Genomic DNA, 21570 nt, shown 5'->3' on the forward strand with positions numbered 1-21570 from the left:
TGTCTTCCTGTTACTCTAGAGTTGTACAGTCTGATGGTCTGAGGGACAAAGGAGTTTTTCAGTCTGTTGGTCCTGCACTTGGGAAGGAGCAGTCTGTGGCTGAAGAGGCTCCTCTGGTTGCTGATGACGGTGTGCAGAAGGTGACTGGCATCGTCCATAATGTCCAGTAGTTTGTCCAGTGTTCTTTTCTCTGCCACCATCACCAGAGAGTCCAGCTTCATGCCAACCACAGAGCCAGAGCATGCTGTGCTGAGATAACCAGCCCTAGTGAAGGTATTGAATCTGTGCAGCATGTACCATTGCCAACAACAATGCAGCAAGTCCTCTGCCAGTAGCACATTATTTTACGGGATGATTGGGTAAAACTAAAACCAGATTTGGATTCAGCACCCCCAAATTACTCAAAATCTGTTGAAAAATTCTGTGATATCAGCTACTGGTTCACACATGTGAACAAGGCACACTCCGAGCCACCGTTTCATTACAACTACATGTGGAATCACCCTGCAGCATATGTAGTTGACATCTTAATTTCACATGGTTAAATATATCCTGCTTCACCCAGCCACAGCACTAGAGTTTAATCCTTTTCATGAAAAAGATGCCTTCAAGCTGCGTCTGCACACAGAAGGCTCTTCAAATAATGAAGCATTTATCAGCTTTGACACTTAGATGAGACACGCAACTGCTCTGTGGCTCTTTTTGGTTCTTTTTTTCTCTGGCATTTAAATAATGTTTTCAAGTTTCTCAAACTCAAATACCCCAGAATGACTCACTGTGATGTGAGTGCATGCTGGTTCTGCTATTACACTTTGTACTTGAGCCAAAACAATTCCAACACTGGTGACTGCACTGGTGACTTGCTGAAACACGTCACACACAGCAATTTCCACTCTGAAACTCGTGAGGAAATTAAGCAACCTGAGGATTCCGAGATGGCAACACAGCCAAGGTTGCGACTGGTTAGGCAACAGCGTTACTAATGTTGAAAAATTAACATGACATTACTGCTTTATAATATATTCATTCTGTGTACAGTTAGTTAAATTAGCAGCACTACACAAAGACATCTGACGATTTAATTTAGCCCAAAAAATAATATCAGCATAGCTCCACTGCTTGGCTTCGTAGTTGATCCATATTTATCTCCAAGGTAATCTCATGAACACACTTTCCAGAAGTAGGGATGTTTTTAATGTCTCATCGTTCCGAGCTTCCAATGGTTCGGAACGCAGCATAACTCCAATAAGGAGTCATGGGGAGCTGGAGACTATTCCAGGGCCCAGTTTCATAAAGCAGTCTAATCTTTTAGTCTACTAAGCTTACTTGGACGACTAAGGTTATTCACCCAACATTATCCATCTAATCTCCATTTCACAGACGACTAAACTTGTAGATTAACCGTCTTACGTTAGTTAATGATTTTCACTGTCATAGCGGTCTATGTCATAGCGAATGCTGTTGCCAAGAAATCCCTCCAATGCGCACCAGTTTTGTTTACTTCTGGGTTGGTCAGCTGCTATAAACATGGCCAAGTCCACCGCAGCAGAGGAGAAGCGCTCCCGACCTCCGCATCTGTAAACATGTCCAATAGATTATTCCAGTCCCAGAACACCCACAAGTCTGTCCTTCCATCCTCCGACAATCAAGTTGTGGTACATAATAGCCGCCTTTTTTGAGGTAAGACACTGGCGTTTTGTCGACTAAAATAAGCCTCCTCTGTACCAGACTAAAATTTTTAGTCAGGTAACGCGAAACTTTACCTGACTAAGCATTTTGTGCAACAACTAACATGAAAAATGAGTCGACTAAGTGAGGTTAGTCGACTAAACAAGATTAGACTGCTTTATGAAACCAGGCCCAGGGGTTTCTGGGCTAGATGCATGGTACACCCAAGGACAGGCTGCCAGTGCATCACAGGGCCACCTACAGTCAATTTAAAGTTTGCAGTTTCTAGAGGAAGCCTGAGCAACCAGAGGAAATCTACTCAAACGTCCAGGTGGGAAGCAATTCCATGACCATCTTGCTGTGAGGAAATGTTGACCACTATCGCTGTGCTGCCTTCACGCCACTTGAGGAGAGAAGAGAAAGAGAGAGAAAAGCCCCCACACAAAAAAATCCACTGACATGAGCCACCAATCCACATTTTATAGAAAGCTCAGTGGTAGTGTTCAATCAAACCACACTATGAGATGGTTAGTGTCTGAAGCACCCGGTCTGTTTAGCCTCAATGTTTCTGAACATCACCACTCTGCACAATCACACCTTCCCTAGAGAATGGAGGTTATTCAACGTCAGGATCTGACTGTCACGAACAGTGTACTCCTGAGAGCATCAATTCACCTAGTCAAAATGATAGATGACATTTTGTCTCACCAAAACTCTAATTCAAGATATCTGTAAATGTATTTTGACAAGGTAGAATGAGTTCACGATATCAGCAATTTCAAATGCCTAGACTGAATTTATTTCAAGATGAATGGCAAGGATAGCACAATAAAGCAGCAAACTAATTTCCACTGTGGTCCTCTGGACCAGTGATTTTCAACCTTTTTTGAGCCGCGGCACCCTTTTTATATTTACAAAATCCTGCGGCACACCACCAACCAAAATAATATTATAGTTCTATTACCTCTGGTTTTGCGCAAAACCCAATTATCGCAATAGAAAATCGATACAGAAAACGCCGCGTTTCGAAAATCCTCAAGCATTTTGCGCTCTGATCTCAAGTTGGGCTGTCACGATTAGGAATTTCTGGAGACGATTAATTGTCAGACAAATAATTGCGGTTGACGAATATATTGTCTATTTTTTTTTTTTTTCCCCTTCTTTATATTCTACTACTGTAGTATAATTACACAACTCTGGAAGAACGTTTGGCTTCTGTGAGTGGAGAAATTGGGAATGGTGCAACATTTTTATTTTTATCAACATTTTACATACAGTCCCAACTTTTTCTGAATTGTGGTTGTTTCTGTTGCATTTCTGAAACTGTTTCTCCTCATCAGTCACATTTTGTGCTTAAACACTGCATTAAGCCCATATTGAACAAATAAATACCTTTGGAAAGTAACAGCTGTTAAAGTTCAGAGTTCTCACCTGCTTTTTGTGATCTGTGAGTCTGAACATCACCACAGCTTCTCCATGTCAGGGTTTTTTTTTTTGTTTTTTTTTTGTGGCTCAGTTCATTCATATATTCTCATTTTTAAAATATGTTTTTAAAGCTATTTGACCGTTTATTTCATCTCATGATCTCATAAATTCAGCATACGACGCGCACATGGTGTGAACAGGACGGTAACGGCAGAATCACACCTTTAGAGAAAGTTCAGAGAGAAGTAAAAGCAGCTTCACGTTTTGTTTTGTTTTTTTTACTTCTTCACTCGGGTTAAAATCCTCTCTGCTCCTCGCTCGCTGCGCACTGATGGTTCTCAGACTGTAACGTGTCAGCTGAGTGAAGCTGACACCCCGCCCACCCCCTCCCTCACCCACCCCCTCCCTCGCAGTCTGCAGCCTGTTAACTCCGCGCGCGCGCACACACAGGCACACACACAGACACACACACAGACACACAGACAGACACACACACACACACACACACACCGACAGCTCGACGGCTTTTGAAGAAGACGGCACTGTTTTAATCGGCCGTCAGCCTCCATGTTATTGTCCCGCCTTAAGACGAGAGCGAGGCTGCAGCACAATGATGTCAGATTCTGAGTCGTTTTATGCTTTGTGGATAAAATAAATAATTCACGGTAATCACGAATATGAAAAACAATCGCGAATATGAAAAATAATCGCGATTGACGAATATTGTAATAATTGTGACAGCCCTACCCACGGCACCCCTGACGATCGATCACGGCACCCCGGTTGAGAATCACTGCTCTGGACAATTAAAAAAAGAGGAGAACCTCCAAATCCATGGACAGTGACATTATCACTAAAAGTCCAGTTTGAAATATCTACATCATATTAAAGTATCTATAATGCCATTGTAAGCATCTTGAATTCAAAAGGTATATTGAACTTTAATTATGACTAGTCAGTGTTGATATTTTAAATTGGAAGATCTACAATTCAGATGCAGATAGCCACAGTCATTGTCATCATCTCTGATGAGAAACCCCACACATCAACAGCAAAAACTGAATTAGAGGTGGGTGGATCGATCCTAATATCGATAATATTGATACCAATGCTGGTATTGATACTGAACGATCCTCGTGTAAAAAGATCGATACTCAAGCTTTTTTCTCTCCCGCACGCACTGACTGCTGAGCACGCAGATTCATCACAGTCTACTCTCTGTCTGTAAGAGCAGTGGTTTGTCAGCCCTCTACCTCAGGAGATTTTGTTTTAAGTTGTGTTGAGTGATATTTTTTTAAACAAAAATGTTGATTGTAATAAAGTATTTTGTTGTCATGTACAATGTTTGGCGAAATTCTATCCTAGGTCTTTTGGATCCTTTGGATCTATGAAGCTTAAATATGAAAAAGTATTGGTATTGATATCGACGATACTGGGCCTGTATGTACTTGGTGTCGGATCAATACCAAAATTCCCGGTATTGCCCACCTCTAGATTGAATCCTTCTTGTTTAAACTAAACTGCAGATATCTTGAATTAGAGTTTCAAATGGGCAAAAAATATACATTGGCAATATCAGTAAAGAACATCCACTACAGCTTGTTTGGTGTGCTGTTGAAGTTCAAGCAAGTGACTGGCAGCGCATCACAATAAACCAACACGACTAGTCCTTCTAAAACAAATCTACTTCTCTCTCACCATAGAAGTGTAGGTGTATGAGGCGAACAGCTCCATGTTGATCATGCGGTTGATGGAAGCCTCACACTCACGGTGGAAGTTCTGACGGACCTGAGACCCCATTTCTGCCGACGGTTCTTGTTTATTATACATATAAGGTATAATAATAGGGTTGTATTTTTTTTTTTTAATTGAATAATAAGCGAAATAAAAAGCTATGTTTACTCAAACATAGTTTCAAAGTGTGCCAAAAGGAAGAACTCCGTTCAAACAGTGTTGAAGACAGAACTCCTGATGTCTTCTCAACAGCTGGTGAGCGACGGCTCGATGTATTTATACTCCACACAGTGGGCGGGGCTGCTTGAGAATTCAGCCAATCAGACAGTGAGCTGATGGAGCAGCGGTAATGGGCGACGGGTTTGTTGAACTAGAGTATGTTTTTTTCCCCTTCTGCATTCAAAATGACAAAGCACTTTTGCGTTGATAAAATAAACTGTATAAATGTTGGTTAAGATGGACAACTAGACATGAATGTGTTCTCAAAATAGTACACATAGATTTTTCCCCTGGTTTTTAAACAGTCAGTTAAAAGGGCTGATAATCCACGGCCTCTGGACCCTTCAGTCAAATATCTTAAAAGCCACAGCCGAGTAACACTATGTAGTTTGGACTTGCTATGACTGAATGTTGTGAAGCTATAGGGTTAAAACAGCAAAAATGCTGACAAATGTCATTCATGCCAGCCTTTCTCAAAGTGTGGTCCGTGAGTATGTTGCTTAGTGGCGTAACAGGTCACGGATCAGCACACGTGTGAACCACGGATGAAGTCATACATAAGTCATGGTGACTTTTCTTTAATGCAATCATGGTAAAAATCACAGCAAGTGCAGGGGCTATTCGCTGCTTTAACGTTTTCCATAATCCCAGTGTGCACCACGGCACCAGCAGAGTTCCGGCGTTTCAAAGCCATATAAACAATGGCTTGCAAGGATGTGAATGGCATTGATTCAGCGAGTTCACAAGCGATTATGACACGTTCCCCCAAGTTGAGAGGGTTATCTAGAGATGTAGCACCTGTGATGAACTGCTGCTGTGACCCGATGTTGTCTTGTTGTCCATACTTCACAAGGTGTTTACATTGTGCACTAAACCGGTGTCGCAACCTGAACAGTCCACCCCTAAAAATCGATCCGCCTTTTGCATCTGTGCATGCGTCATTTCGTACCACAGCAGCACATCTGAGTTTGAGTCTCTTCACCCAAATCAATCAAATGGATTATTAACCATCAGATGATAAAGGTAAAACCTCTTAATTCATTCTAAAGTCAGTTTTAAGCAGAAATGAGGTCGATTTAAGCAGAAACTCTGAAATTCCATGACATTTTGAAAGGACTGATATGCAGTGAACTCATTAGCTAGCAGCTCGTTTAGCCATGGCACTGATCACTTCCACCGCCTTGGTATGGACCAAGGTCTGAGGGATGCTTCCAACACCTTGTTGAATTTATATGATTAAGAATTAAGGCACTTCTGAAGGCAAAAGGAGGTCCAACCCTGCACTAACAAGGCGTGCCTAATAAAGTAGCCAGTGAATGTGTTTGTATATACACACTTAAAGCACATTCCACATTCAAAACAAAGTATTTTTGTATTGACAAAATACACCATAGTATTTGTTTTGACAGCCATTTTTTGATCACTCCCTGGTGGAGTGAACCCACACACTGGAGAGGAAAAAAAAACAGATGTATGAACCAACTAAAGTGTTACAATTTGTGAAAACCTGAATAAATTGTTTGAACTTAAGTTTGTAAGTTCAACTTTCAAACAATTCATTCAGGTTTTTACAAATTAACACTTAAGTTGGCTCAGACATGCTTTTTTCAGTGCACATGCATGGGGGGGGGGGGAGATGAAAATCTATTTGTTAGAGCTAATTTTAGTTTTCCAAAAAGTATATTTATGTGGTAAAGTGATTCCAGCACAAACCACAAATTTCCATTAGACCAATGTATACAAGTACACTAATGTTTCATTTTTTTCAGTGTGGGTAGAATCTCTTTTGGGCCAATCTTCAAGAATCTGCTTTCAAAACTTACTCTCAAAGTTTGTCATGACTCAATGGGTGGGTCCACCACTGTTTAACATAAACGTCTTTAACGTTACATTAGAGAATGTGAAACAAGATATTCCAACATTTCAGCTCAAAAATGTTTATTTAGAATTTGTCAAACATTTGGTGACAAGAAGCATAGCCATCATTCTTAACAGGAGTCGTCATTGTTCCACTTCACAGGTGGAGTTTAATAGTGATTAGGATACATTTAGAATCAAGACCGACAACCCAGACAGATGTTCAGCTTCTGGGCTTTCTGCATTTAGCTCTTGTCACCCAGAGTGTGCTTGTCAAACAGATACTCCGCCATCTTGTTGTTTTTGGCGTCCATGCGGGTGAGATTAGTCATGTAGTCACCCAGCTTCTTGATGGTCTCCACCTGCTCATTCAGGTAATGAGTCTCCAGGAAGTCACACAGCTGTAGACAAGACAGAGAAATCATGAACAGGACTGAACTGTAAGTAGGATCAAGTCACACACACCACCGTTATTACTTTGATGTTTCCATTTTTTCCATAATCATGAGTCAGAACTGTGAAACCTACATGAGGATCTGCATGTTCAGAGGCCAGCTTGTGAAGGTTCAGCAGAGCTTCACTGACATTCTTCTCAAGCTGCAGAGCACACTGCATGGCCTCCAGCCCGCTGCCCCACTCATCACGCTCTGGTTTCTGTGAATACAACCAGATGTCAGTTTCACCGCTAAACCACAGTACAAAAGCACAGAATCCCAAAACTGTTAAAAACCCTAGCACTAACCTTAACATCCTGCAGGAAGATTCTGCCTCCTCGCTTGTTCTGGAAGGACAAGAACTTCTCCGCATGCTCACGCTCCTCCTCACTGTTCTCCTTGAAGAACTTGTAGAAGCCTGGCAGTGCAACATCATCTCGATTGAAATAGAAAGCCTGCAGAGAGAAGACAAATGAGAATAGTGATTATAGCGATGTGACCCTTAATTGATCTAAGTGATTAATTTCAAGTCATAATCTCAGTTTGTTACTCGACAAAGAAAAAAAAATGCCAGCAAACCAAACCAAACATGACGCAGCAATTTTGTTTCGAGACAAGGGTGGAGGACGGCCCCCACTTATCTGGCAACATGCTGCACCGCGATATGAAACGCTATTTGCTTAAGTCCTACAGCGTCATAGGTACAGCAAGATTTTGTATATTAATGATTTTGTGAATGTATCTAATGTACTTGGTAGCATTTTATTTGCTGACGATACAACATTATTTTACTCTGAATCAGATATACAGGAAGTAGCACAAGTGATAAATACAGAGTTGGAAAAAGTTAAATATTGGTTTGATATAAACAGATTGTCACTTAATCTTTATAAAACAAATTTCATATTGTTTAATGACAGCAAAAAAGTGGTGTCATTAAAAATAGATGGAATGGACATTCAAAGGGTAAAAAAATGAAATTTTTAGGAGTTATGATTGATGAAGATTTTACATGGAAGTCACACAAATTACATAAAAGCAAAGATAGCGAAAGCCATTGCTGTTTTGCATAAAGTTAAATATTCATTAAATAGTTATGGATTATTAACATTGTACAATTCATTGATTGTTCCATATTTGACTCATTGTGTAGAAATCTGGGGATCAACATGTACAACTTATACACAACCTTTATTTTGCAGAAAAGAGCTTTAAAAGTGATTAGCAACAGTCGTTTTAGAGATCCATCTAGTCCATTGTTCATTAAGTATAGGGTACTTAAATTTCATGATTTAGTTGATTTGAAATTACTACAATGTACCAAGCGAACAACAATACCTTACCAATAAACATTCAAAATATGTTTGAAAAAAAAAGTAGTTATAATGTGAAGGGCATAGAAGTCTTAAAAAAAAAAAAAAAAAAAAAACAAGATTCAGAACCAAGATAAAGGAACTTGCAGTGAATGGTGTAAAAATTATGGAACAACCTCAAAGAAATTATAGAATCAAGGTCACTTAAATTATTTAAAAAACATATTAAACTTGATGTATTTTGTAAGTATACGAGGGCTGTCCATAAAGTTTAGGTCCTTTTTATTTTTTTCAAAAACTATATGGATTTCATTCATATGTTTTTACGTCAGACATGCATGAACCCTCGTGCGCATGCGTGAGTTTTTCCACGCCTGTCGGTGACGTCATTCGCCTGTGAGCACTCCTTGTGGGAGGAGTCGTCCAGCCCCTCGTCGGAATTCCTTTGTCTGAGAAGTTGCTGAGAGACTGGCGCTTTGTTTGATCAAAATTTTTTCTAAGCCTGTGAGACACATCGAAGTGGACATGGTTCGAAAAATTAAGCTGGTTTTCAGTGAAAATTTTAACGGCTGATGAGAGATTTTGAGGTGACACTGTCGCTTTAAGGACTTCCCACGGTGCGAGACGTCGCGCTGCGCTCTCAGGCGGCGTCATCAGCCTGTTTCAAGCTGAAAACCTCCACATTTCAGGCTCTATTGATCCAGGACGTCGTGAGAGAACAGAGAAGTTTCAGAAGAAGTCGGTTTCAGCATTTTATCTGGATATTCCACTGTTAAAGGAGATTTTTTAATGAAAGACGTGCGGACGGGTCCGCGCGTCGGGATGCAGCCGGCGCGGAGCGGCAGCACAGGAAAAACACCTCCGTGTTGATAACCATTTGTAAAATCCAGGCGGCTTTTGATGGCTTTCAGTGGAGTGAGTATATGAGAAATTGTTTAACAGCTGGACATGTTCCAACTTGTCCTTAAGGCTTCCAACAGAGGTGTTTTTCCTGTGGCGGAGCGTCGCGGCGGCTGCGAGCCGACGCGTGGACCCGTCCACACGTCTTTCATTAAAAAAATCTCGTTTAACAGTGGAATATCCGGATAAAATGCTGAAACCGACTTCTTCTGAAACTTCTCTGTTGTCTCACGACGTCCTGGATCAATAGAGCCTGAAATCGACAGTGTCACCTCAAAATCTCTCATCAGCCGTTAAAATTTTCACCGAAAACCATATGAATTTCTCAAATGGTGTCCACTTGGATGTGTCTCACAGTTTCTGAAAAAAATTTGATCAAGCAAAGCGGCAGTCTCTCAGCAAGTTCTCAGACAAAGGAATTCCGACGGGAGGGGTGGACCAGTGCTCACTCAAAGCCTGCCCACAGGTGAATGATGCAACCGACAGGCGTGAAAAAACTCACGCATGCGCACGAGGGTTCAAGGTTGGCTGATGTAATCGCACGTGATTCAAATCCATATGGTTTTTGAAAAAATAAAAAGGTACGATACTTTTCTCACAGACCTCGTATATATATATATATATATATATATATATACACACACACACACACACACACACACACACACACACACACACACACATTTACAGCACATTCCACATTCAAAACACAAAGTATTTTTGCACTGACAAAATAAACCATGTAAACATCTAACATCAAACAGCTTGAAGGACATAGCTGAGTAAGTCTGGACTTGCTATAATTTAACATTGTGGATCTATGGGTTAAAAACAGCAAAAATGGTGACAAACATCAATTTCAGTTTGTAGAGGGGTTCAGAATTTGTTTTGGCAAAAAGTATGCACTTTCCTCTCCTCCTGCTCCATCTGGACACACTCTACCGTCACCTGACAGTAGCCAAAAATTCTTAACATGAATTCTTGGTGTGCTTTAATTCATTCTTTCCATGCAAAAGACAGCCTAAAGTGGAAAAGGTTCAAATTTAGCATTCCTAGCTATTCCCAAGACATTTCTGAATTTTTTTTTTACAGTTCATATAAACAAATCCATATCCAAAGTTATTGAAGGACATTCAGGTTTGTATTTCATTTGCAGTCAACGTGCAGCTTTAAATATAGCTTTGCCAGGTTTCCCTCTAGACAGCAGATTTGTGAACTTAATTTAGACTTTGACCCAGTGAGATTTACTATTCAACTCTTCACTCATTGGTACATATTTGACAGCCTCTATCTTTAAACATTCTAACCACCTTTATACATCAGTGTGGCTATAAAATTCTGCCACAAGGTGGCAGAAAGTGCTCAGTTGTGGCTGATCTTTCACGACCTGAACTTTAATAAGAGAACCCACCTTGAGTCAGACACCGATTTTGTATTGAAGTCCAACACATTCTACAGCAACCTTTTTTGTAGCAAATGTTATTTTGCTTGTCATGTTAGAATTCCTTGACCCCCAAATTAATGTTGTAGGTCACAGAAGTTCCAGTGCACCATAATATTTATTTTGGCTGCCATTTTATCACTTCCTGGTGGAGTGAACCCACACACTGAAAAAAAAGAGAATGTTTGAACCAACTTAGTGTTACAATTTCTAAACCTGAATGAATCAAGTTGTTTGAAAGTTAAATCAGCTCTAATTTACAAACTTAAGTTCAAACAACTTGATTGATTCAGGTTTACAAATTGTAACAAGTTGGTTCACACATGCTCTTTTTTCAGTGCACATGCATGGTGAAAAAAAAGATACTTCAGATCAACTTAAAAAAATTGATGCCATTTGTTACAGCTAATTTTTTGTTTTTCACAATGTATATTTATGAAGTGGTAAAGTGATTCCAGCACATTTAAACTGGAAACCACAAATTTCCATGAGACCAATGTATACAATATAATAAGTACTTTTCAGTGTGGGTAGAATCTTTGAACGTGACATGGCTGTAGGTACCAAATGAGCTGGTCTGTATTTCAGAAACTGCTGATCTACTTGGATTTTCATGCACAATCCTCTATAGCAGGGCTGCCCAAACTTTTTGCCTCCAAGGGCCAAAATGAAAATGTGACAATGGGCCACGGGCCAAATATAGAAATTTTACTCATGATGCAGAAATAAATGTACAACGTTGCTTTAATTAACATAAAGGAATGAATGTTTAATTTTTCAACTAAGTGCAAATCAAATGCAACACAACAAACACAACAAATTGCAACAAAATACTGCAAACTCAATCTCAAACTGCAAACGCCACTAAACAGCAAACCACTAGTCACTAGTGGTTTGCTGTTTAGTGGAGTTTGAGTTTAGTGGAGTTTACATCAATGTGTCTCACTAGTGACTAGTGAGACACATGAAGCTGATTTTTGAACATTATTAGCCTCTCAATGTTTGGTTGGAGCTGGCTAACTGCCAAGGTAAGTATGTCATCCAGGTGTGAGTCAGTCAGGGTACCTCTGAGCCTGGACTTGTTTAGGTTCATCACACTAAAGGTCTGTTCACAAATGTAAGTGCTACCAAACAGTGAAAGCATCACCTGTGCATGTTTCTTAATGTGTGGGTAGTTTTGTAGTGAGATCTGTGTGTAGAAATCCTTAAGACTCAGTGACATGAATTTATTTTTTAGCTCAGTATCACACTGAAAGTCAATTAACTCCATCTGAAGGTGGTCTGGGACAGAGTCTGGGCTAACACTGAAGGGTTGTGAGAACAATTCCATATCTCCAGCACTTTTTCTGAAGTCCATAAACCGCACATCAAACTCCTTGTTCAGGTTGCTGACAAGTCCTGCATATTCACGCAGCTTCTCCTCAACCAGGTTTACTTCTCTCAGACTAGGGAAGTGAGTCACGTTTCCTGGAAACAAATAAACAGCCTAAGTTTTCACTACAATTATCAGCACAACTGCCACATAAGCTCACAACAGTAAATGCAACAGTGCATTTCAAGTAAAACACGCATCTATACTAAGCGTCTCCCACACCACGAAGAACTCAGATGTACAATGGTGCACAGACATGACCTGCACGTACTTACATCAAGTATAAATACATGTATACAGCATACGATTTTTATGATCAGTCTTACCTGCTGACAGATGTCGTGAGAGTAGCCCCAGCTTCATTTGAAAGGCCTTGACGTGATCATAAAGCTCGCTGATAATCTGTTCCTTGCCTTGAAACTGAACATTCAAAGAGTTAAGCTGGTCCGTAATGTCCACCATGAAAGCCACGTCACAAGTCCAACTGTCTTCTGTAGGAACTTGGATGTTACTGTCCTTGGTCATCAGAAAGTCTGCGATGAGATGGCACAGCTCAAAAAATCTTTTGAGCACTTTCCCTCTGCTAAGCCAGCGAACTTCTTGGTGGTACAACACATCTCTGTATTGAGCATCGACCTTGTCCAAAAGAGCTCTGAACTGGCGGTGTGAAAGAGCTTTTGAGCATATGCAGTTTATGATTTTAATGACGTCGCGCACAATGTCTCCAAGCCTGATTGATTTGGCACACAGCTGTTCTTGGTGCAGGATACAGTGTTAGTGGGTCAGCTTACCTCCACATTCGGCAACCTTTTAAGACACCAGTGTGGCAAGACCTGCTTTTTTGCCAATCATTGCAGGGGCACCGTCCGTCGTGATCCCAACCATTTTGTCCCAGCTCAAACTGTATTTGTCCAATACTCGTTCAACAGCCGCAAACAAGTCCTGGCTTTTTGTTGTCCCATGCAGCATCTCTATTCCAGCCAGCTCTTGAGAGATTTCCATGCTGTCACTCACTCCTCAGATAAAAACTAAAAGCTGTGCTGAATCAGAAATATCCGTGCTCTCATCACATGCCAGTGAAAAAACTGAAAATCCGCATGTTTTTGCTTTAAGTTGTTCCTTAATGCCCCGGTTCATGTCTTCAATACGGCGTGTCACCGTGTTGCGGGAGAGGCTGATTTGAGAGAAGAGCCTTGCCTGGGACGGACACACAAGTAACGCCGCTGTGGACAGACAGTCTTTGACAAACTCGCCTGTTGAAAATGATCTTCCAGTCTTGGCAATAAGGGCTGAGATTTCATAACTGGCCCGGGTGACGCTGTCCTGGACAGAGGATGGCCGTGCTAGGGCACTTTGTTGTGAACGAAGTTTTGCTAAGAAGTCACTAGCCTTCTTCTTACGTGCATCTCCTTGGTACGTTGAAAAAGCTGCATGTTTTGTCTCGTAATGGCGACGTATGTTGTACTTCTTTTGTACTGATTACAAATGAGACAAACCGGCCTACAATTAATGTCTGTGAAAAAATATTTTTCCTCCCATGTTTGTTTATAATGCCTCCTGTCCGTATGCCACTTCTTTGGTGCTCCATGTCCACTGGTTTAAAACCGCGAAATTGATGCTGCCAGCGCAAAGGTTCATGGGAAATCTTCCCAAATAAGTGTATATTTTGTAATATAAAATTTTTAAAAAACATATTTGAAAATAGAAATAGAACACACAACAGTGTGACATACCCACTGTGTTAAAATGTATTTTAAAGACGTTCCATTTTGGTATGAACAGCGCACCATGACTGAGAAGAAACTGTCCATGCAGCCCTATATAAAGCATTCACTTTGTAGGGAGGGACACAGACACAGGTTGGCTTAGCAAGAGTTATGTCAGCACTTGTGCAAAGAATTATCAGCTGAGGCCTGGCAGGCCAATCAAAACGTCCCTGTGGGCCAAAGTTGGCCCGCGGGCCCCACTTTGGGCGCCCCTGCTCTATAGGGTTCAGAAGAAGATATCCAATGAGCAGCAGTTTGGACAAAAATGGCTTGATGTCAAGAGAAAAATGGGCAGACTGGTTTAATGGGGTGACTGTGTGATGCTGTCATGTCAGTATGGACCAATGTCTCAGGGATGCTTCCAACACCTTGAATTTATATGATTAAGAATTAAGGCACTTCTGAAGGCAAAAGGAGGTCCAACCATGCACTAATAAGGTGTGCCTAATAAAGTGGCCAGTGGATGTGTTTGTATATATATATATATACACACACACACAGCACATTCAAAACTATTTTTGCATTGACAAAAGTTAGAATTTGTTTTGACTGCCGTTTTATTGATCACTCTCTGGTGGAGTGAACCCACACTGGGGAGAGAGGAAAAAAAAAAAAAAGTGTTGTAAAAACCTAATTGTTTGAACTTAAGTTTGTAAGTTCAACTTTCAAGCAATTCATTCAGATTTTTACAAATTGTAAAACTTAAGTTGGCTCAGATGTGCTTTTTTTCCAGTGCACATGCATGGGGGGGAAGAAAATGAAAATCAGTTACAGCTAATTTTAGTTTTCCAAAAAGTATATTTGTGGCAATTCCAGCACAAACCACAAATTTCATTGGACCAATGTATACAAGTACACTTTCACTTTTTTCAGTGTGGGTAGAATCTCTTTTGGGCCAATCTTCAAGAATCTGCTTTCAAAACTTACTCCCAGAAAGTTTTTCATGACTCAATGGGTGGATCCACCACTGTTTAACATAAATGTCTTTAAAGTTACATTAGAGAATGTGAAACAAAAGATTCCAACATTTCAGCTCAAAAATGTTTATTTAGAATTTGTCAAACATTTGGTCATAAGAAGCATAGCCATCATTCTTAAGAGTTGTCATTGTTGCACTTCACAGGTGGAGTTTAATAGTGATTAAGATACATTTAGAATCAAGACCGACAACCCAGACAGATGCTCAGCTTCTGGGCTTTCTGCATTTAGCTCTTGTCACCCAGAGTGTGCTTGTCAAACAGATACTCTGCCATCTTGTTGTTTTTGGCGTCCATGCGGGTGAGATTAGTGATGTAGTCACCCAGCTTCTTGATGGTCTCCACCTGCTCGTTCAGGTAATGAGTCTCCAGGAAGTCACACAGCTGTAGACAAGACAGAGAAATCATGAATAGGACTGAATTGTAAGTAGGATCAAGTCACACAACACCATTACTTTGACATTTCCATTTTTTTTTCTCAATAGTCATGAGTCAGAACTGTGAAACCTACATGAGGATCTGCATGTTCAGAGGCCAGCTTGTGAAGGTTCAGCAGAGCTTCACTGACATTTTTCTCAAGCTGCAGAGCACACTGCATGGCCTCCAGCCCGCTGCCCCACTCATCACGCTCTGGTTTCTGTGAATACAACCAGATGTCAGTTTCACCGCTAAACTACAGTAGAAAAGCACATAGAATCCCAAGACTGTTAAAAACCCTAGCACTAACCTTAACATCCTGCAGGAAGATTCTGCCTCCTCGCTTGTTCTGGAAGGACAAGAACTTCTCCGCATGCTCACGCTCCTCCTCACTGTTCTCCTTGAAGAACTTGTAGAAGCCTGGCAGTGCAACATCATCTCGATTGAAATAGAAAGCCTGCAGAGAGAAGACAAATGAGAATAGTGATTATAGCGATGTGACCCTTAATTGATCTCCAAGTGATTAAGTTCAAGTCATAATCATCTTAGTTTGTTACTCGACAAAAAAACAAACCAGACATGACGCAGCAATTTTGTTTCGAGACAAGGGCGTAGTGTAAAACGGCTCCCGCTTATCTGGCAACATGCTGCACCGCGATATTAAACGCTATTTGCATAACAAGTCCTACAGCATCATAGGTACAGCAAGACTGCGAGAGGGGAGGGGAAAAAAAAAAAAACCCACGCTCGAATCTAGCGACATTTAAACCCTTTTAAGTCAAAATTCTCTCTCACCATGGAAGTGTAGGTGTACGAGGCGAACAGCTCCAAGTTGACCATCTTGTTGACGGCGGCCTCACACTCACGGTGGTAGTTCTGACGGACCTGAGACTCCATTTTTTTTTGCTGGCGTTTGTTTTTTTTTAACCAAAACTACAAAAATAAAGCTCTCTGTGGGCTTTTCTCCACTAGTAGTGTTCAATTAGAAACTAAAAAAAAACCGCAGTGACAAAAACGCAAAGTAGTTGTAGAATACGACGAAGGTAGAAGTTCCGTTCAAACACTGTTGAAGCAAGAACTCCTGATCCTTTTCTTCTCTGCAATGAAAATGGAAGCGAACTCTGGCGTATTTATACATCACGGAACACGTGACGTATGTTACGTAACGGTCAAAGTGGGCGGGCTGCTTACAAATTCAGCCAATCAGTGAATTCTAGCACACTCCACATTCAAAGCAAAATGACTAAGCACTTTTGGGTTCATGAAAGAACAATTACTAAAACTATAATATAATGAAGGCAAAGCCTTTGACCGAGCAGCGTTTTTCTCTGTCGAAAAATATTGACGTTGTTTGATTGAAATACTGTAAAAAATGAAGATTTAATGGGGCAAATTATTTAAATAATTTTCTTCAGGGGTTGATGATTTCATTAAAAAAGTGATGCTTACACAACAAAAGATATTTGTTCTCATATGTGGCACACAACTGGATAATAAACCAATCACATGGCAGCAACTCAATACATTTAGGCGTCTGGAAGTGGTGAAAATGACTTGCTGAAGTTCAAACCAAGTATCAGAATGGGGAAGAAAAGGATTTAAGTGACTTTGAACGTGACATGGTTGTAGGTGCCAAATGAGCTGGTCTGTATTTCAGAAACTGCTGATCTACTGGGATTTTCATGCACAATCCTCTATAGACTTTACAGAGAATTGTCAGAAAAAGAGAAGATATCCAGTGAGCAGCAGTTGTTTGAACAAAAATGGCTTGTTGATGTCAGAGAATGAGCAGACTGGTTTAATGGGTGACTGCGTGATGCTGTCATGTCAGTATGGACCAATGTCTCTGAGGGATGTTTGCAACACCTTGTTGAATTTATATTATTAAGAATTAAGGCACTTCTGAAGGCAAAAGGAGGTCCAACCCTGTACTAACAAGGCGTGCCTAATAAAGTGGCCAGTGAATGTGTTTGTGTGTATATATATATATATATATATATATATATATATATATACACACATTTAAAACACAAAGTATTTTTGCACTGACAAAATAAACCGTGTAAACATCTAACATCAAACATCTTGAAGGACATAGCTGAGTAAGTCTGGACTTGCTATAAATGAACACTGTGGATCTATGGGTTAAAAACAGCAAAAATGGTGATAAACATCAATTTCACTTTGTAGAGGGGTTCAGAATTTGTTTTGGCAAAAAGTATGCACTTTCCTCTCCTCCTGCTCCATCTGGACACACTCCGTCACCTGACAGTAGCCAAAAATTCTTAACATGAATTCTTGGTGTGCTTTAATTCATTCTTTCCATGCAAAAGACTGAGCCTAAAGTGGAAAAAGGTTCAAATTTAGCATTCCTAGCTATTCTCAAGACATTTCTGAAATTTTTTTACACTTCATATAAACAAATCCATATCCAAAGTTATTGAAGGACATTCAGGTTTGTATTTCATTTGCAGTCAACGTGCAGCTTTAAATATAGCTTTGCCAGGTTTCCCTCTAGACAGCAGATTTACGAACTTAATTTTGACTTTAACCCAGTGAGATTTACTCTTCACTCATTGGTACATATTTGACAGCCTCTATCTTTAAACATTCTAACCACCTTTGTACATCAGTGTGGCTATAAAATTCTACCACAAGGTGGCAGAAAGTGCTCAGTTGTGGCTGATCTTTAAGAGAACCCACCTAGAGTCAGACACCGATTTTGTATTGAAGTCCAAAACATTCTACAGCAACCTTTTTTTTTTTTTTTTTTTAAATGTTTTAATTAATGTTGTAGGTCACAGAAGTTCCAGTGCACCATAATATTTATTTTGGCTGTCATTTTATCACTTCCTGGTGGAGTGAACCCACACACTGAAAAAAGAGCATGTGTGAACCAACTTGTTACAATTTGTAAACCTGAATGAATCAAGTTGTTTGAAAGTTAAATCAGCTCTAATTTACAAACTTAAGTTCAAACAACTTGATTCATTCAGGTTTACAAATTGTGACAAGTTGGTTCACACATGCTCTTTTTTCAGTGCACATGCATGGTGAAAAAAAAGATAGTTCGGATCAGCTTAAAAAAATTCATGTAATTTAATTTTTGGTTTTTCACAATGTATATTTATGAAGTGGTAAAGTGATTCCAGCACATTTAAACTGGAAACCACAAATTTCCATGAGACCAATGTATACAATATAAGTACTTTTCAGTGTGGGTAGAATCTTTGAACATGACATGGTTGTAGGTGCCAAATGACCTGGTCTGTATTTCAGAAACTGCTGAATTACTTGGATTTTCATGCACAAGCCTCTATAGGGTTCCGAAAGAGAAGATATCCAATGAGCAGCAGGTTGGACAAAAATGGCTTGATGTCAGAGGAGAATGGGCAGACTGGTTTAATGGGAGACTGCGTGATGCTGTCATGTCAGTATGGACCCATGTCAGAGATGCTTCCAACACCTTGAATTTGTGATTAAGAATTAAGGCACCTCTGAAGGCAAAAGGAGGTCCAACCCTGCACTAACAAGGTGTGCCTAATAAAGTGGCCAGTGAATGTGTTTGTATATATATATATATATATATATATATACATACACACAGTATTTTTGTATTGACAAAATAAAGTTACAATACACCATAGTATTTGTTTTGACAGCCATTTTTTGATCACTCCCTGGTGGAGTGAACCCACACACTGGAAAGAAAAAAAAAAAAAAACACGAACTTAGTGTTACAATTTGTAAAAACCTGAATGAATTGTTTGAAAGTTGAACTTACAAACAATTCATTCAGGTTTTTACAAATTAATACAAGTTGGCTCAGACATGCTTTTTTCAGTGCACATGCATGGGGGGAAAACAAAAATGAAAATCTATTTGTTACAGCTAATTTTAGTTTTCCAAAAGTATATTTATGTGGTAAAGTGATTGCGGCACAAACCACAAATTTCCATTAGACCAATGTATATAAGTACACTAATGTTTCACTATTTTCAGTGTGGGTAGAATCTCTTTTGGGCAAATTTTCAAGAATCTGCTTTCACAAACTTTCTGGGAGTAAGTTTGTCATGACTCAATGGGTGGATCCACCACTGATCAACATAAACTTGTCTTTAAAGTTACATAAGAGAATGTGAAACAAAAGATTCCAACGTTTCAGCTCAAAAATGTTTATTTAGATCACAAGAAGCATAGCCATCATTCTTAAGTCATTGTTCCACTTCACAGGTGGAGTTTAATAGTGATTAGGATACATTTAGAATCAAGACCGACAACCCAGACAGATGCTCAGCTTCTGGGCTTTCTGCATTTAGCTCTTGTCACCCAGAGTGTGCTTGTCAAACAGATACTCTGCCATCTTGTTGTTTTTGGCGTCCATGCGGGTGAGATTAGTGATGTAGTCACCCAGCTTCTTGATGGTCTCCACCTGCTCATTCAGGTAATGAGTCTCCAGGAAATCACACAGCTGCAGACAAGATGGAGAAATCATGAACAGGACTGAACTGTAAGTAGGATCAAGTCACACCACCGTTATTACTTTGACATTTCCATTTTTTTCCAATAGTCATGAGTCAGAACTGTGAAACCTACATGAGGATCTGCATGTTCAGAGGCCAGCTTATGAAGGTTCAGCAGAGCTTCATTGACATTCTTCTCAAGCTGCAGAGCACACTGCATGGCCTCCAGCCCAGTGCCCCACTCATCACGCTCTGGTTTCTGTGAATACAACCAGATGTCAGTCTCACCGCTAAACCACAGTACAAAAGCACAGAATCCCAAAACTGTTAAAAACTCTAGCACTAACCTTAACATCCTGCAGGAAGATTCTGCCTCCTCGCTTGTTCTGGAAGGCCAAGAACTTCTCCGCATGCTCACGCTCCTCCTCACTGTTCTCCTTGAAGAACTTGTAGAAGCCTGGCAGTGCAACATCATCTCGATTGAAATAGAAAGCCTGCGGAGAGAAGACAAATGAGAATAGTGATTACAGCGATGTCATCCTTAATTGAGTTAAGTGATCAAGTCATAATCATCTCAGTTTGTTACTCGACAAAGAAAAAAAAAAAAAAAAAAAGCCAGCAGACCAAACCAAACATGACGCAGCAATTTTGTTTCAAGACAACGGTGGAAGACGGCTCCTGCTTATCTGGCAACATGCTGCACCGCGATATGAAACGCTATTTGCATAACAAGTCCTACAGCGTCATAGGTACAGCAAGACTGCGAGGAGAAAAAAAAAACACGCTCGAATCTAGAGACATTTAAACCCTTTTAAGTCAAAATTCTCTCACCATGGAAGTGTAGGTGTAGGAGGCGAACAGCTCCAAGTTGACCATCTTGTTGACGGCGGCCTCACACTCACGGTGGTAGTTCTGACGGACCTGAGACTCCATTTTTTTTTTTTTTTTGCTGGCGTTTGTTTTTTTTTAACCAAAAGTACAAAAATAAAGCTCTCTGTGGGCTTTTCTCCACCAGTAGTGTTCAAGTAGAAACTTAAAAAAAAAACCGCAGTGACCAAAACGCAAAGTAGTTGTAGAATAGGACGAAAGTAAAAGTTCCGTTCAAACACTGTTGAAGCAAGAACTCCTGATCCTTTTCTTCTCTACAATGAAATTAGAAGCGAACTCTGGCGTATTTATACATCACGGAACACGTGACGTATATTACGTTACGGTCAAAGTGGGCGGGTTGCTTACAAATTCAGCCAATCAGTGAATTCTAGCACACTCCACATTCAAAGCAAAATGACTAAGCACTTTTGGGTTCATGAAAGAACAATTACTAAAACTATAATATAATGAAGGCAAAGCCTTTGACCGAGCAGCGTTTTTCTCTGTCGAAAAATATTGAAGTTATTTGATTGAAATACTGTAAAAATTGAAGATTTAATGGGGCAATATTATTTAAATAATGTTCTTCAGGGGTTGATGATTTCATTAAAAAAGTGATGCTTACACAACAAAAGATATTTGTTCTCATGACTTATGTGGCAGTGACAACATGTATAACATGCAATAATTGATATATATATATACAAGGTCTGT

The 21570-nt window shown here is 40.0% G+C and overlaps 3 protein-coding genes, 1 long non-coding RNA gene and 1 pseudogene across 5 annotated transcripts in view; 1 reads left to right on the top strand and 4 right to left on the bottom strand.

Moving 5' to 3' along the window:
- Positions 1-5042, bottom strand: part of LOC117527533 (ferritin, middle subunit-like) — a 50346-nt gene extending 45304 nt beyond the window's left edge. The window contains exon 1 of one of the 2 annotated variants that reach the window (XM_034189927.1): positions 4996-5042. Coding sequence is in view for 1 of the 2 variants with exons in the window: in XM_034189925.1 (XP_034045816.1) it covers positions 4792-4923 (132 nt within the window). In the remaining variant the exon portion in view is untranslated. Of the gene's footprint in view, positions 1-4791; positions 4952-4995 lie in introns of those variants that run through there. The other variant, XM_034189925.1, reaches the window with a different exon arrangement.
- Positions 5043-6967: 1925 nt separating this feature from the next.
- Positions 6968-7816, bottom strand: LOC117527537 (annotated as a pseudogene).
- Positions 7817-8343: 527 nt separating this feature from the next.
- Positions 8344-20802, top strand: LOC117527538. The gene is made up of 3 exons (XR_004565552.1): positions 8344-8355; positions 17235-17238; positions 20606-20802. It is a non-coding gene; the product is annotated as an uncharacterized LOC117527538 (long non-coding RNA).
- Positions 15276-16632, bottom strand: LOC117527534 (ferritin, middle subunit-like). The gene is made up of 4 exons (XM_034189928.1): positions 16319-16632; positions 15834-15980; positions 15618-15743; positions 15276-15490 (listed from the first exon to the last, which is right to left on the bottom strand). Exons 1-4 carry the CDS (start codon positions 16418-16420, stop codon positions 15335-15337), a joined length of 531 nt encoding a protein of 176 aa, XP_034045819.1. The 5' UTR covers positions 16421-16632; the 3' UTR covers positions 15276-15334.
- LOC117527535 (ferritin, middle subunit-like) lies at positions 19746-21126 on the bottom strand. The gene is made up of 4 exons (XM_034189929.1): positions 20818-21126; positions 20334-20480; positions 20120-20245; positions 19746-19994 (listed from the first exon to the last, which is right to left on the bottom strand). Exons 1-4 carry the CDS (start codon positions 20917-20919, stop codon positions 19839-19841), a joined length of 531 nt encoding a protein of 176 aa, XP_034045820.1. The 5' UTR covers positions 20920-21126; the 3' UTR covers positions 19746-19838.
- Positions 21127-21570: the final 444 nt, after the last annotated feature.

The sequence above is a fragment of the Thalassophryne amazonica genome, chromosome 16, assembly GCF_902500255.1.
Source record: "Thalassophryne amazonica chromosome 16, fThaAma1.1, whole genome shotgun sequence".
Classification (NCBI taxonomy): Eukaryota; Metazoa; Chordata; class Actinopteri; order Batrachoidiformes; family Batrachoididae; genus Thalassophryne; species Thalassophryne amazonica.

Bases quoted from the DNA above. Each gene is read 5' to 3' on its own strand.
- LOC117527534 (XM_034189928.1), bottom strand. From the start codon at position 16,420: ATGGAGTCTCAGGTCCGTCAGAACTACCACCGTGAGTGTGAGGCCGCC. The intron at 15,981-16,318 runs GTGAGAGAGAAT...TTCTCTCTGCAG, and splicing joins CGTACACCTACACTTCCATG to GCTTTCTATTTCAATCGAGA. The intron at 15,744-15,833 runs GTTAGTGCTAGG...TTGTATTCACAG, and splicing joins TCTTCCTGCAGGATGTTAAG to AAACCAGAGCGTGATGAGTG.
- LOC117527535 (XM_034189929.1), bottom strand. From the start codon at position 20,919: ATGGAGTCTCAGGTCCGTCAGAACTACCACCGTGAGTGTGAGGCCGCC. The intron at 20,481-20,817 runs GTGAGAGAATTT...TTCTCTCCGCAG, and splicing joins CCTACACCTACACTTCCATG to GCTTTCTATTTCAATCGAGA. The intron at 20,246-20,333 runs GTTAGTGCTAGA...TTGTATTCACAG, and splicing joins TCTTCCTGCAGGATGTTAAG to AAACCAGAGCGTGATGAGTG.